Below are 16,973 nucleotides of genomic sequence, written 5' to 3' on the forward strand. Positions count from 1 at the left end.
TGAGAAGTTCTTGAAGTGTTCATTTTGGGCAAGAAAACTGAATTTGCAAAGAAATGTCAAGCTTTTAAGGAGTTTAAAACTTGTTCATGATTTCATAACTTGCCTGGGTTACAGCTGTTTATAGTCAATGACTATAAAGGACAGGTATTAACCTTGTCCATTCTCGCCCCCATCCTTCCCAAATTCACATGGTAGGAAAATAATGCTAGTGACAAACAGAAGAGTGACTCCTACTTCATCAGCAGAAGTCCAAGACAGAGCAGGAGACAGAAGAAAAGACACAGAAAGAAAGGGTAAGAAAGAAGGCATAAATCAAGAAATGGTGATGACTATAGTACAAAACAGAGAATGATGATAAAGTGTGATCCTTGTCTGAGTCCCCAAAGGCATACTCCAATCTGTGAGCATGCGCACATTTCTGTTTTCATATGCGTGCATGCAGCCAGAGTGTGCTGTCAGTTCTACGGGCTGTAAATGCTAAAATATTTCCTGCACAAACTATGTGCTAAGTTTTGCAACAAGATTACAACAGAGAGTTGTAACTTGTCACCTTACAAGTTTTAGCTGCTGCCTGTTCCTGACTCGGGGTAGGGGGAGGAGAAGCTCAAAATTTTTCATTTTGTGCACTGAAACACTGTAATGTTACAGCAGCAAGAAGCATTTATCTTTGCCAGTCATTAACATCTGCAACATCCAGTAATTCAGCTACAAACATATTATACTAACTGTTCTCCTTCATTTGAAGTGGTCAGACAAAATATAATATGCTATTATCTAATTCAGTGGCTGTAAGGGTTCTCTCTGATGTTAACATAAACACTTCAAGTCCAGACAATTTCAGAGGAGTCTTCAGCAAGTTGCAATCTGTTTCTCAAGTTGAACAATGACTCCTGACACAACCCAAACCTCCAGCAGATGACTGACTGGAGTCAGACTCAGATACCTACAGAAAAAGCAGTTTGACATGCATAAGACATAAAATTCAGATAAATTGAAGTAATTGTATAGCAATGGAAGAGAAAGGTTTTTAATTAGAAGTAGAGTTCTTCAGAGTACCTATTTGGTTAGTATTTAAAAATTAATTTTTTAGGTTTTTTAATTAGGCTTTCCTATTTTTATCTTTGGTTCAAGTTTTGGTTTTCCTTTTTCAAGATATTTCTTTTACAGAAAAGAGTCACAGGATATAAGGAAACACCAAAAATAGGATGGTTGTCCGATAGTATCTGCTGGACTACTAGACAGCTTTTTTTGAGGAAACCAATAGAAATATGTCTGAGTAGGCTAACAGAGAGCACACTTTGTAGTAAACAATTGCTCTTGGCAGCAATATCCTGTTATTCTTTTGTTCTAGCTAGATAGTGGCAGTTGATTCTTGACCTAAATCAAGCCAAAAAAAGAGCATCAAATGATATTACAATGATAAAACAGTCAGCAGCATCAGCTTTTAAGATTCTAGTCATATCAGGAATTATATAGTAAGGCTTTAAGTTTCATACCATGTCTGCATACAGTGCACAGATAAAAAGAGAACATTAAATTCAACTTTGGGTGTATGCAGATAAGGCAAGCTGAAATAAACATACCAGTAGTTTGGAAGTTCAAAACAGAAACCAGTAAATAGCCTGGCCCAGCGAAAGAGCATAAAAAGGAAGGGATTGTCAACAGGCTGAGAAGTGTTCTACATCCCATGTAGAGGGATCCCTCCCATCCCAAGTACTGAGGTCCAGAAGGTCAATAGAGGAGAAGAAAAAAAGAAAAGATTATCAGCTATTTTAGTGTACATCTACACAGACTGCTGATCTCATTAAGGAACAGCTATGAACAGCAAGAAAAGTCAGGACACTTGCATGAGTAGAAGTGCACTAAAGCCAAGATCCTGTTAAAGATTAAGTACTAGCTTAAGAGAGACATACCATGAATATATAGTCTCTTTTATAGCGTGCTTCTCAAATCTCTGAGACATCTCATTCAAGGTACTCTGCCTTACCCTACTAGAGGCTTGTATTTAATCAGTGATTTGTGCTTGAAAGACCAACATCATCCCATAGAAGGCTCTGAAGCCTAGGAGCAGCTCTGAAACAGTGCTGAAAGCTGCTTACGGCTAAAGTGACTACATATTTCAGTTGAACAGACAGCTTCTTACATATGCCAATTTTAGTAGCTGAAACTGCTGTGTTTCTCTAAGTTAAAGAACCCATATTTTAGCAAGCTTCCTAGCCTGTATTTCCCATCCAAGAGCACTTTACTGAATTCAAATTGCAAAAAAAAAAATGGGTTTTGTTTTGGGTTTTACCTTGAGGTCATTAGTGACCATAAAGTTACATTTGAGTGTTTCACAACAAAACCAAATTCCTTAATGGCATTTACTGGACCAGTAAGTAGTCTTTTCATCTCAAACTTTTCAGAGCATGAATAATTAAGGATTTGGCTCTTCCATTACCTACACTGAGGTTAGCACAGAATGTTTTCCCTTAAGTGGTCCAAAAGATGTTGACATTCTTCACCTGTCTAACCTTAAAAACAACATTTAAGAACAGAATTTCTTCACACATTATGGAGAAAGAGGTACTATGAACTATCATAAAATTCTTTACTTCTTAAACAAAAAACCTCCAACACATTATTATAAATCAGGCTAGCTAGGAGCACTTATATATGCTATATTCAGCTTGAGCAATCCCACCAGGAGATAGGTAAGAAGTTGACAACATGACAAACAGGTTTTAACAATAACTTCACTGAGCCTACCATCTCATTTGAAACAAAGCATTTCCCACAGAATGGTGAGCCTTAACTGAAGGAAAGTAGTTCCTGCAGTATCCAGACCTTACAACTGAGGCAGACATATATGCTAGGTGACTTCTAAATTATAATAAGTTTTGTTAGCATCACCAGTTCATTTCACCTGGAGGTAGAAAGTGGGAAGGAGACTTCACCATCTTGACTATACCTTCACAACCCAGAAAGCACTCCCCTCCCCCTCCATGGCGACCAGAGCTGAACCATTTTTCTTTGAAGAAATTATCTCAAAGCAAGTTTTAGATTCAGGAAGATTGCTATTATAGAACTACATTAATCAATCTTGTAAACACAATGAAAGTCATTAACTTCCACCTGCTGCTTACAGTCCAGTTTTACTAACTCACTAAAAGAACTTTAACATTACTTGTACTATAGGAGCATTTTGTGTTCATAAATAAGGAAGTCTCATCCTTCAATAAATGCTGGACGTTGCTACAGATTGTATTTAACACCTCCGCTTGACTGCAAATTAAGGAAAAGATTCAAGATAAGGGTCTACTAATGGAGTTATCCATTTGTCAACAGAATTTTACTACAAAAACCCCAAACAAACCACCACAAAACCAACCTACAAACAAACAAAAAACCCAAACCAGCCACTTTTCAACATGTGCAACCCAACACCCCTAATAGTCAGTGTTTGTTAGTTCAGTGTGAAAGGCTTTAAAAAGCAAAACAAACGCAGGTAGGTAAGACAGCTTCTGGAAACCATCAGAGCTACACAAAATACATTGCTGTTCAAAAAAACCAAACAAAACTCACTAACAAACCCAAAGCAAAACAAAAAAACCTCCCAAACCAGCAAGCATCACCTTTTCTACAAGTGTGTACACTATTCCAGATACACTGGATTCCAGATCACGCCTTGCAATGGGAAAGTCCTTCACAGTCTAGAATAAATTCAGAGCATTTCTGAAGCACAGAGGCATACATTCCTACTTTTTTCTATTTGAGTGCCCCATATAAGAACAGTCAGATAGAGCAGACATCCAGTACAGAGGTACAAGGGAAGCCATAGAGTTTGAACAGGAACAGAAGCACTGGGCTGCCTTAAGCTCAGGCACAAACAAGCCAAGGAAAATCACTGGTTTTGGCAAAAGCAATCCAGAAGACGACCTGTACATGTCAATTTCTGAAGTAATGTCCGAAAGATTTCTGGTAATCGGTATCATCTTCAAAATACAGCAATAAGAAAAGGGCTGTGAGGTAAGATGTGCAGAAGTAGAGGAGACAAACCATATAACCAAGACATCCCATTCACCAGCAGCAAGCTAAATAACCATAAGCAACCTACTCCAGCAGCAACCTACTCCAGTAGTATATCCTAAAAGAATGTAAAAATATATCTAAAGCTTTCCAGAATGAAATACCATACACTTATGAGAAATCTTATGTGATCTACAGAGAACAAGAACAGTTCTACATAGGACAGCTCTCAAGTGACTTCCAAAATGGCAAATGCATACAAGTGGCAAGTGCGGTTTTTGCCTATGGCAAGTGTGGTTTTTTGCCTATGAGAAGTTCCCATTACTAGCTTGATCCCTGAAACAGATCAAACATAACAGACACAACAGATCAAAAGAGACAGCTAACTTATATTAAGTTAGGCAACATAAGAAGAGCTAAGCAAAATAAGAAAGCCTTTAATTCAGGCTGGGAGTGCAAGAACTCTGACATATAGAAATTTTTAAATTAAACTGGCTATGAAATACATGTCAGGGGGTGCCATTTTATTAAACGCCATTCCAAAGCCCTATTGTGCAAGCAGGTATTTTAATAGACATAAATACACTGTCATTCTGGACAGTTCTTCATTTTTAACCCAGCAATCCACTAAAAACATAAATCCTTCTGTAACCAAAAACATAACAGAGCATTAGCCAAGATATCAACGATTCTTCCTTCAGTCTTTGAAAAATCATTCCACAATTACTGATAGAAAATGCTGCATTAAGTATTGCAGTCAAATATCACAAAACCACAGTAACTCAAAATGAATAATACCTCAGTGTCAGAAAATGTTTGATCGAAGTGTTTAATCTACAAAAATCCAAGCCTTTGCAACCTGAAAGTTTTGTATTAGGAAGTCCTTCAGCCAAAAACCCTGTAGCTAAGGATACCCCACCTCAACAAGCACATTTAAGAGCACCAGCAAAGTTAGCACTGGTATGACAAAGAAAAGCAGCAGTTTTCAGTCCACTCCTGCGGATCTGAACCAACACTGCAACTATATTCAAAGGTAGACATATCCCAAGTATGCAACAACAGGCACACTTACCCACTTCACAGGTCAAGACTAAGTCTGCAGCAGTTAATGCTCCCAACTGATTTTTTCAAGCAGCCTGAGGCAAAGAGCACTGTGAGAGAAAGTCTGACCTGGAGGTGGGAAGTATACTTCACAGCATTTCTTTCCTCTTTAGAAAAAGTTAACGGGAGGATGAAAAGTAATTTTTAAAAATATTATTACAGCTCTTCATTTTTCTACATTGAGATCAGCTGTAGCAAGGTGTATAATCTGTTCATTTGCTTTTTTCTATATATTATCCTGCAATTTAAAACAATTCACAATAAAATAAGAATACAGAAATGTGATCAGCGTTCAGTTTTAGTCTAATATTGTCCCTGTATTCATTTTAGCCAGTTATTGTATATTCATCCCATTAGAACTTCTGATCATAGCATCATAAACTATTTCTTTCTAAGAGACGGATACCTCACTAAGTAAACAAAATCGGTATTGCTCACAAACTACTAATTTGTATTTTCTCCTGTCTTCATTTTTCAGCACGTGATCCCAGACCTAACTTTCTACACACTACTAAGACCCTGCTCTGAAAACAGAATTATTAGTTTTCCCCATTGACTTTTCTAGTGCTCATTACTTCAATACCCAGCTAAATCATAAGATGTCCTATGGGTGACAGAAAGATACTACATCCATTTTACAGAAGAAAAACTGAACTAGAGAAAATAAGGACAACTGCATCTGCTAAATTCAGGCACTGAAATTCAGATAACTACATACAGCATATGCAATATCCCACTGTATTCACAATAACGTCAGCTACAGCTTCCTAATCATTTTGTTTGTGTCAGCAACATCATGTTAGCAATCCTTTATTAAGTTCAAGTGACTAATACACCATTAACCAAGAAATCTGGAAGAAATGCATAATTGGGAGGGAGGGGAATCCACACTCTAATACTGCATTCAACTGCCTCAACAATTAGACCAACTTCTCACCTTCCTTCATTATTTTATTTACCATTTATTTACAATTATTATATTTAACATTTGGTTGTAGGCAGTAGCTGCAAGAAGTAAAGATGTTTTGCAGGTAACACTACTTTTTTACCAGACAATTTTGAATCATACCCCAAGCAGATCCATCTTGCACAATGGGTCACAGAGCAGCCCTGGGTAAGCAGCAGTGTGCTGACATAAACTATGAAAAGCCTGCAAAATGAGGGCGGGGGAGGTTTTTACAAAAAACTCTTTGATGCTACCTTGTATATGATTTGGGGTTCCAACATGGTATTTTTGTTGTGATTCTGTGTATGCAATCTTCCAGATTTAAACTCTGAAAAGACAAAAAAAGGCAACCTAGAAAGGCAGAAGCGTAGTTTCCTTTCTAGTACAAAAGCAGCTGGCAGCAGTTTTCCTATCACCCTAAGATCATTTGTTTTGTCATTTCTGCATGCAGAATCGCACACAAAAGCTATGAAGAAAACTGAGCAAGTTCTTTACTCATTAATCAATATGCACCAATTACATTACAAAGTCTCTGATCACAAACGAACTGCATTTTTTGACATTTATAACTTGAAAAAGTTTGGTTAAATTTTTGACTTATGGAAAAAGTTGTATCTGATAGATTTGTTACATACTCGAACCTTCTCCCCCTTCCCCCAGCTGTTCCAAAGGAACGTATTCATGTTCAAAAGGACGGAGGGAATACCAGAATTGTTCCATTTTGAGCAGATTACAAAATATTTTTCCCATAGCAAGGGAGGCTAAGAAACAACTGAACTGACCAAAGTTGAATAAAGTTAAAATAGAGAGCCTGAGGCATGGAATGTTTTAGTCCAACTAGATAGCCTCAAAAAGTTACTAGCAACTGAAAATAGAATCTTACAATGGGAAGTGCTATGCAGCCCTTGCAGCACACTGTGCTCATTTTCTGTTACAACTCCTATGCAATTCAAATATTAAGATGAAGAAAAAAATAATAATTTGAGAGATTTAGAGTTATTTCTCCAGAAGTAAAGCAGAACTTCAGAAAGAGAGCCATGCTAACAGACTAGGAATATAATAAAGCGAATTCCTGCTAATACACAACGAGCATGCATTCACACAGAGATCATCCCTGGTGGACACAAAAAGAGCTGGTCAAAGACAGTCTTGGTAAAATATCCTGTTGGCTCAAAGACATCATCACTGGCATTTCACACAGGTCACCAAACAGCTTTCAGATGGATACAGCGTTAGTCTTCCTGTACCTGTAAGTAAAAAAGAAATCACCCTCTTTCTTCTTGATAAAGTTAACTATTCCTTTAATATTCTGCCCTATGCACAAGCCACAGTTAAAACGCAAAAGCCCACGCCACCTGCCTACCACTTAAACACAATAACAGGTACATCAGTACATCCACCTCCCAAAGATCCACGCGCCCCGAAACTACGATCTCATAAGAGAAGTCGCTGTAGGAGTCACTTTCAGATACCCACGAGTTTATTACAAAAACACTGAAACGCACACAAGATTTCATATTCTCGCTAACGGCAAAGCAGAGAAAAGCGCCATCGCTCAGGCCCCAAACTATTTTTCGTACAATTTTAATCCACGCACCGCTTCAGTGGTTCAAACGCTCGCTGTGACAAAGCCTGAAACAAAGACTTTACTCTTCAGTTCTGAGGGAGGGAGCGGGGGGAGAAGAAATCCCGCTTCACCCATCTAGCTCCGTCACAAGGAAGTCGCCCAACGAACGCGAATTTCTCCGTCTACAGGGGGAGGCTCACACAGCTTTCAAAAAGCAGCCTGGAGACAGGAATGCCGGTGCTAGGCGACAGGGCAGCCGCCAGCTTGCCGCGCTCAGCCGGAGTCGGTGGGGGGCCCGGCAGCCTCTACGGAGGGAAGCTGGGAGGGGGGCGTCGGGCCGGCGTTGCCCCACCCCCGGGCAGGCCCGCCGGGGCCCCCGCCCCACCTCAGCCCGCTCCCCCACCCCCGCCGCCACGCCAGACCGCAGCGAGCCCGCAGGAAACCCCCGCCCTGAGGAGAGACCCACCCGCCCGGCCCCGCGAGGAAGCCGCCGCCCGCCCTCCGCGGAGAAAGGAAGCGGGAAGCGCGGCGGGGGGGGGGGGAGCGGTGGGGAGCGGGTGGTCACAGGCCTCACCTCCTCACCCGGCAGCCCCAACACCTCAACAGGAGACGCCGCCATGGCCGAACGGCAGGCGCTCGCCGCAACCCCGCCGTCGTGTTTGCCCGCGGCCCCGCCCGCGTGTCTCCCGCCTCTCTCCGCCCCCCCGCCTCGTCTGACTGGCGCAGAAGCCCGCGCCACCGCCCACCCGGGAGGCAGCAGCGCCTCCCGATTGGCTCTCGCTCCGCGCCACGCCCGGAGACACGCGCCGCGCGGGCAGCCCGAGGGGGCGCGCGGCCCCAGGCGGCGGGGTGGACCAGTCCTTCTCTGCGCCGCCAGCCCGCAGGGTGCACGGGCGTGCTGCCCGCCCCAGGGGGACACGGGGGCAGCGCCCTGCCTCGCCTGCCCCACTCCATGGGCACCCCTTAGCTAGGTCATCAGATTATTAAAAAACATTTTTCTAGAAGTTTTACATCTGGTTTACATCGTCGGGGTCTTTCACATGTCCTTGAGGGCTAGGTGCACGCTGTGGGCGCTCTTGCCTACGAGCAACCAGGGAACCTTCTGGAATTGCAAAAATGTGGGAAAACTGAGAGGTAAAAATTATCATTGTCAATGCACAGAAAGGATCTGGCCCACCACGACGAGGTGGTGGTGCCTTCCTGCATTCTGGGAAAAGGAAGGAAGTCCCTGCTGTTGAAGGAGCTGACCTGACATAAGACCAAAGCAGCAAGAATGCTGGATGAGACAAAAAGATAAACTGTAAAAGCCTTGTCTGAAATCAAAACAACAACAGTGTAAAGACCTTCCATTTTCTCAAAAGAAAAATCTGCACGCGCACACACACACCGCCAACAAGTGGTATAGCAACATGTTAGTAAGGGAGCATGACAATATTTTGGCTGAGCAGTTGAGGTCATTCCCAAATTGCCATTCAGTGGTGCTTCTCAGCCATCACCCACACTCCTGTTGGAAGGACCTTGTTCCATGATGATTTTGTAAATGGCTTGAATTTATGCTGCCTGCAACAGCTGCCCATGAATCACTTGGAAATCCCTCCCTGTCCCCCGGCCTTCCCAGCCAGCAGAGCTGTGCTTAAAAAACTAAATAAAGTAGGGTGGTTTAGTCTGAGCTGTATAGCCATAAGCATTTCTACAAGCCTGAGCCAAACTCCTCCAGGCACTGCACAGCCTGCGAGTGCAGAGAATGTACCTGCGTATTTCGATGAACATGTGGAAAATCATGTGTGTTGCCAACAAAGAACAAATATAGCAGCACCTGTACCAGCAAGGAACCAGTGTCTTTCAACATCTTTCAGCTCATCCAGCCTGGCCCCTCACAACCTGGGTGACCTATTTCTCTCATCACCTGATGAGAAACTCTACCCTTTCCAAAACACAGGCGCAGGCTCAGCTCTTTGGACTGTGCCCCAAGCAGATCACAAAACACCCAGATAACTATCACCTCCACAGAAGGGCTCAGGCACACCTGTGCCTGTTATCACACACACCTGCGCTGTCCACCAAGGCCTAGCGGGAGGCTCCAAGGAAAGGCAATCTCAACAGCAGCATCAGTTTGTCTGTGTTCCAAAATCAGCACAGGATATTACCTATGAAAAATCGGGCGTGTCTGGGAAACAGACAAAATGCCATTCAGTCTTCATAGTCATGATCGTCTATGAATATGAACAGGTAGATTTACATGGGGAAACAATGCCTTTTATAAGACCAACTGAAAAAGTTTGGAAAAAAAGACACAGATAACCTTTTGGGTAATTCAAAAGTAACAGTCCCCTCTGTTTCTGGATCAAGCCTCTGGGCACCCAGCATTTCTCTCCGATTGCCTTCACTCAGCCTTGCCTACAAGCACTCTCCCAGCAGGAGTTTAGAGGCTTGTCCAAATTTAAGTAGGAGCTTCCTGAGTGACAACCAAGCAAGGAAAACCTGCCTAAGATACAGCAGGCACTATTTCCAGGTCCGGGAACCACTTGTGTCTGTGAAAAGCGTAACACTGATTATTAAATTGTTGTTACAGCTTGCTTAAAAAGCATGTGTGTTTGTGGCTGTCAAGCATGAATACCTGGGTTTGCAGTGCTGCCTCTTACACTCTGATAGGGTGTATGAACCCTGTCAGACAGAAAACATCAGACCCCCAAAAGCTTATGTTTTTTTGGTTGTTTTTTTTTTTTCAAAACTGTATTGGTTAGTCTAATAAAAGATACTGGTTTATTTCTCCCTATAAATCTCCTACTACAACATTACTGTCACTTGCCTGAACTCATCTGGTTTTCTGCAGTCTCAATCTTAGCTTCTCTGTACCCTAGAAGGCTATGAGAAGAAGCACTCTCAAGCATCCTGAAGTCCTGTTCAGCAAAGGTTTAGTTTGTGAATATTTTATTAGCACATTAGTTATTGGGCTTTTTTGTAAGACATAAAAACTTGAACATTAAATTCTGACTAATGTGTCATTTCAATAACATTGAAATTCTAAATTATACCCATTTGAATTTTACAACGGGCTTTAGCATACTCTGTTCTATTACATTTTTTAAGTAGCAGAGTATAATGTGGCCACAGGTAAGACCTCACTGATTCATTTTTTTGTGTGGAAAGACTGCTGACTGTCCAGAACAGGAGTTACAACACAGTCAAATCCCAAATCCGTGCATAGATGACCTGCTACCAACAAGGCTTGTGTTTCTGGGTTTGTAACCCAGAGGCATCCATACACTAAGATAAGGTCTATGTGCATTTTCAGTGGGATCAATAGTTATCTTCAATATTCCAGCAAGACATCTAGCAGTTCACTCAAAAGAGAAGAATTTTCATTTATTCTTTTACTTAAAAACAGGGGAAAATAAACCACATTGTTTGTTGACATACAGTCGGTTCTTACGTAAGATACGTATCATCTCCAGCATTTAATATTTTATGGTCTTACGCAATTACAGGCTAGTATCCTCTTTCTGCAAATAAGTGCTTTTCAGTTGAGAGAATAACCTGCATTTGGATCATCTGAGTGCAGTGGAACCCTTTAAGTGTATATCAAGCCTATTAAAAACATATTAATATTTTATCTCATTACTCCATACCAATAGTGGGTTCTCATCTGGTAACAAAGAAGCTGGGCTCCTCTTGCCATCTAAATCAACCTTCAGTCCCATGAAAGATCCAAAAATTAGAAACTTTAAAAATATTTTCCATCTCTTTGATGGTGTTTGGCCTGATAGACCCAATTTGTGGTCTAAATTTTATATACATTAACAATATTTGATTTCCATCTTTCTTTATCGTAAATGTTATTATAAGCTGAAGAGAATCCATACACTCTAATATGGAACTGCTCTAAAAAAAAAAAAGCACTGTTTGTTCTTCAAGGAGGAAATAATGTGGGAAAGGAGATTGGTTTTAGAATTCCAGAGGGTTATCAAAAAATAATCTTTAGTTTAAGAATATATGTTAACTATAGTAATGGTTAAGTTACAAAAGCTAGGACATCAAGTGACATCAGAGTATGTTTTGCCTTATTAAATATAGGATACACTTTTGCTAGAGAGGAATTTAAATCAAATTGGATAGATTATCTTCACTGCTCTTCCTTTAAACCAAAGGAATCAGAAGTCATTTTAATGATTAAACAAATTTTAGCAATTAAACAAAAAATCTGGATACAAATGACACAGATTTTTGTTCTATTGTCTTTTGTTCTACTGAGTCATACAACAGAAAATGTTATGACGAACCACTCACAATGTCACAGTGGCAGGTAGATGGAAAACTACATACAAGGGGGCACCAATAGAAAAAATTTGTATTGCTGGTGAGTCATTGCTATGAATAAGAGAAGTAAATACCTACTGATAGCCTAGTAAGCTCAATTTCTCTACCATGGCAATGACTTACTAATGAGATAATGCCAGAGATATGGTTGAGAGCCCAAGACTCAACACTCTTCTTGGCTCCATAGTTACATGCAAATATGTGCTAGATGCTGGTGCTTAATACAGAACTTCAAACACCATGATAACAAGATGTGAAGCTGGTACAAAACAAAAGCTTAAATTTTGTAAGCAAGAACTTCAGTCTGGTAGAAGTCACCCCAGACTGACTTGTCTCTGCGTTGTGTTGGAACTAGACTGTTGTTAACTCACACTCAGGCTTTTGCCAGTCCCTTGCTGCTCCTTTTCATCTCAGTTCTCCAAAGTCACTGGTTCTGTTTTCCGCAACCTTTTTCTTTCCCTTAAAGGCAACATATCTTCTGTTTGGTCACATGCTGCTTTCTGTGTTGACTGCTGCCAAGCCACTGCCTCCAGCCATCTCAAACCCTTCAGCCCTAATTTCCCTGCAGGATGACAGCAAGGCATGACTGTCACCCAGAGAGAGACCAGATGTGAACCAGAAATTCTCCACTCAAGTAGCTCCTTTTGAGGGCAGCCTGTAGACAAAATTTAACACTGCATTAAAAATTTAACTTGAAGCATGGGTCTGTGTTCCCAAGGCACTAACACTTGCTCTGAGCCAGCTCCCTCCATCCCCACCGCAGAGATACCTGTCCCCCAGGAAAACCGCTGAGATCTCCAGCTCTCACAGGGTGAGGCTGTGAGAAGGGAAATATGTAAGAAATGTTTTTCCTAATTTCTGTGACTAGCATAACAGCTTACAAGCAATTTCTTTTCAAAATCTCTCTGGCTTGATGAGCAAACCTGCATAGTAAGAAGAGCAACTGTGGTGGAGGTGGAAAGTCACACTCGTTTTGTGCATATGCATTTGAATGAAGTGGTAAACACTTGTCTGAATCACCACCACTCAGATGTCATCTTTCTCTCCCTATTTTCAGCTTGAGTGGGCGGAGAGCTGCCAGAACAAAAATCTGGAGGTGCTGAGCTCCAGTCAGCTGCTGTCATGCTGTTCTCATCTTAATTTACCACCAGTGATCCCATGGTTAACAGAATCATTGTGGATATTTCTGCTAACAGCTCAACCGATGGCCATGTTACAGAAGTGAGATCTTTCCGGGCATGACATATTTGGGCTTTTCTTCTTTAAATACCTTGAGGTTTTCATTCTTCATATATGTATGAATAGTACATACTATACACTCTTTGCCAGTGCCTAAAACATCGCTAAGACCAGAGGAAGCTACTCTCTGACTGGGCATGTGAGTGAGCAGCACTCATGCACTCCCATCTTTACTCTCTCATTTTCATACAAGATGTTCCTTCTCATAGTGTTTCTCCATTATTCCCTTAGGAAAATGGGTGTAATAAGTAATTGACATTTTAAGTGGGTTTTATTTACTTCTGAGGATTTTTTTAGTGTTCAATTTTGAGTACACAGTTTTTCCATGTGTTGTCCTTGGTCTACTGATTGGCTTCCAAAGAACTGGAAAGTGTTGCCACTGGGAATTAATTACTGATAAGGCCAAACTAGGTGTAATAGCACAGCATCCAGGAATTGTCCACACATCTTCAGGTCTGGCTGGCGTAGAAAGTAATTCCACAAGAAAGTACTCCTAAAAAACCACAATGTCTGACAAGGATGTACGGCTTTGCGTGTGCTGTAAAAGGATACCTATCAGTGAGAAGACTATTACCTCTGCCAAACAAAGGGAAATGCAAATATCCTCCTGTATTATATAGCTACCTTTTGTATACATTATTTACAAAAAAATGCAACTTCAGGTAATTCCTAAAGCAGCAAAATAATCCTAGTTATGTGCAGCATAACAGGTCTTCAGCAACTCCTTATTAGTAGGCACTGAGATTTCCTATTTTGCTCTTGCAGAGACAGTCATTTTAGGCCCCAGCATTAGTTTTGCTTTCCACAAGTAATCCTTCTCAGAGTAGATTTTAGTTATGCCATTGGCATAAGAACCTCTGAGCAGGGCCTCTTGGACATAAGTGTTTCATCTCCCATCTCATCTATGCATATGTAGCAAGAGCAATTGTTCTAATTTTCAAAGCAGTTTGAAACAGAATCAAATAGCATTTTGTTCCAGTCAGACATAACCATTGCTACTACACAGCTTTTTAAACCACACATTTCAAAATGCCTATTCTTGTCTCAGAGCAAAGAGGAATTGGACTTGGTCTCTCTGGGAATTCTGAAAATATTTCTACCAGAGGTGGCTACTTTTATGCATAGCTAGGTTAAAATGGAAGCTTCTCATAAGCTCCTGAGACTCGTTTCCATCCTTGGGCCAATTTTTCAAGTAGAATTTTAACGCTTGCGTCAAAAAAATCCCACATATGCAACACACTATGCTCCAGATAATAGCACACTGCCGACATTATTTGAACGTTATTTGAAACAGCAGCTTGAGATCCACTGAAAATTCAATTCTAATGGGCATCATCCAGTTAGGTAGCGTGGATAGGCAAAGTTCCAATGATACATAACTTATCATAATCTATATATAGTATCCATATCCAGGCTGACAATAGAGGAAAGATGAGCCACAGGAACAAAACTGGACCTTTTTAATGACTGCAGAGTTGACGCATTACCAGATACAGAAAATGGGTAGGCAGGCCCAGGAGAACAGACTCAGGAGGAGCCATGACAAAGCCATCGGAGAATAGATATGCAAATGTTCCAAGGCAACACATCTCAAGTGTTTACATCTCTAGTAGGGTATCTCCTACATATTCAAAACACATTGCAGAAATGTTATGATCAATCAGGAACTAAAAATCACTTGGTTATATGTGCTCTAAAGGTGGTTTTCTATTTTGAGTATTTACACACTGCAATCTATAGAATGAAACTGTTGTCTTTTTAGCACTGAATGTTTTCTAATCAAATTTCTCCATGTCATCAGTTCACTTCAGACTTAATTGATCTGCTTTGCTTAGTTTATATTTTACCCTTTTTTCTTCTTTTAACAAGTTGAGCAGGAAAAGCAAGAGAGACTAAAAGATCGGAACCAGATGACCTTTAAGGTCCCTTCCAACCCAAACAGTTCTATGATTCTATGATTTGTAATTTCATTAGGTAATGTTAATTATGCACTAGAAGGTGCTGGTTTGTTATGATAGCAGTAAAAAAGGCACTCAGATTATGCGAAGCATTGCTTAAAATGCCATTTGCTAGAGCTAGCACAATAGAGGACAGTAGAGAGAGTCTTAAAACCCTTCAGATCCTCAACCTATTCAGCACTGAACGGGCCTCTGATCCACATGCAGATCCTGCCCATGGAAGGGTCATGCCCTTTGGCTCATTTGAGCTATTATGGAACTTTCTTAGAAGAAAATAACTCTGTTCATCATTTCTGCTGTCCAGCAGAAAGGATGGTCACATGAGAATGTGTTGCTGCGCTTTTAGATAAGGGCAAGGATGCACAGGTGGTGTAATCACTGGCAGCAAGTGGGAGTGGCCTGTGGGCTACTCTGTTGTGGTTACCTAGCCAAGTTTACCCTGTAGCCAGGCAATAAGCACAGCACAACACAGGAAGACCACAGTGTAACACAGGCCTGGGCATATTCAGGTTAATTGCTAACAGTTAAGTGGATCACTAACTGCTTGATGTGTAACGGTCTTCTGGTCTGGATGATTACAAGTAACTATTAGAAACACTATGCAGATTGAAAGTTTTACATGAACCACAAAGTTTGCAAGTTTTATTGCACTCCCTTGTAAGCATTATTCAGAAACTTAAGTGTATAGTCAGGTCACTGCTCATTTCTTAAGATTGGAATTGCTCTCCAGATTTATTCCACTATTTGTAAGCCTCACTATACATTTTTCTTGTATTTCCTCTCCTTATCCAAGCTTAACTCATGGCATTTGTAAGAGAGGGAAGAGGGCAGCAAGATCCAAGTATTGGTTATCTCTGACTTATGCATCAGGAGAGGCCTAGAGAATTAGAAGCTTGCTGTCAGATGAATTTGACAATTGTCAAATACTGTGCTTAAACTTTACCTGAGAGCAGCCATGCTGCACAGTTGGATCCAGGTAGGTTTACTCAACCCTCCAGCCTTGATGCACATGCTGACAAAGGGAGGTTGGAAGGAAGCTCTGGAGGTCACCTAGTCCATCCCCCCCAGCTCTAATGCATTGGGTTCAGATTCATCTTCTAGCTCTTTGGTATAGGAGAGGAGCTGTCACAGAGACAATTTATTCTGTGACCACCTAATAATGCAGGGTTTTTTTCTCTGGTGGTATCAGTTGCCAGAGACACTGTACAGACTACATGAACCACCAGCTAATTCAACACAGCAACCCTTATGACCTGACAGGGGGAATTGTTTACCAGAATACCAGCTGCATTCACACATGCAGATTATCTTTCTGGAGATGTAAAAATGTTTTTAAGTAGTTGTTTAGAATTTACTCTGGATGTCTTTATTAAACATGTAAACATCTAGTCTTTTTGGAACCTACAAAGCTCCTGACTTCAACATTTTGAGGTAGTTATTTTGATCATGCCTTTAGTCTGACATTTCTACCTTCTTAAGTCTTTCCTGTTAGGCCATTTCCACGCACAGTCACAGATTTGTTTGCTCTTATGGCCCTTTTTATTAATCAATAAGGCCAATCCTTTCCAGTCCACAGCTGAGAGGCTCCCATTAAAATGCATTATTACTTCAGAAGAACTGTTTCTAAAATGGCCTTTCACATCTACATTATATTCCATCTTATTCTTTGGGGATTTTTAATTTGCTTTTATGACTGTGACCATGGAGAAAGCGTGTCTGTGAATTTTTTATTGAAAACTCTTTTTAAAGCACATTAATTTACAATCCAGTGAGATATATTAATAGCATACCCTCCAATGTAATGTTAAAATTAATGTCTTTCTGATGCTCTCTCATT

General features: G+C 40.9%; 1 protein-coding gene across 3 annotated transcripts in view; it reads right to left on the reverse strand.

Annotated features, from left to right (window-relative positions):
• The window catches only part of NEDD4 (NEDD4 E3 ubiquitin protein ligase), a 58,378-nt gene extending 50,063 nt beyond the window's left edge, over window positions 1-8,315 (reverse strand). For 2 of the 3 annotated variants that reach the window (XM_064456465.1, XM_064456462.1), the window contains exon 1: window positions 8,197-8,315. In XM_064456465.1, the coding sequence (XP_064312535.1) occupies window positions 8,197-8,241 (45 nt within the window). In that variant the 5' untranslated portion in view covers window positions 8,242-8,315. Of the gene's footprint in view, window positions 1-6,309; window positions 6,425-8,196 lie in introns of those variants that run through there. The other variant, XM_064456464.1, reaches the window with a different exon arrangement.
• Between the last annotated feature and the right edge of the window lie 8,658 nt (window positions 8,316-16,973).

Source organism: Phalacrocorax carbo, chromosome 7 (genome assembly GCF_963921805.1).
Source record: "Phalacrocorax carbo chromosome 7, bPhaCar2.1, whole genome shotgun sequence".
Lineage (NCBI taxonomy): Eukaryota > Metazoa > Chordata > Aves > Suliformes > Phalacrocoracidae > Phalacrocorax > Phalacrocorax carbo.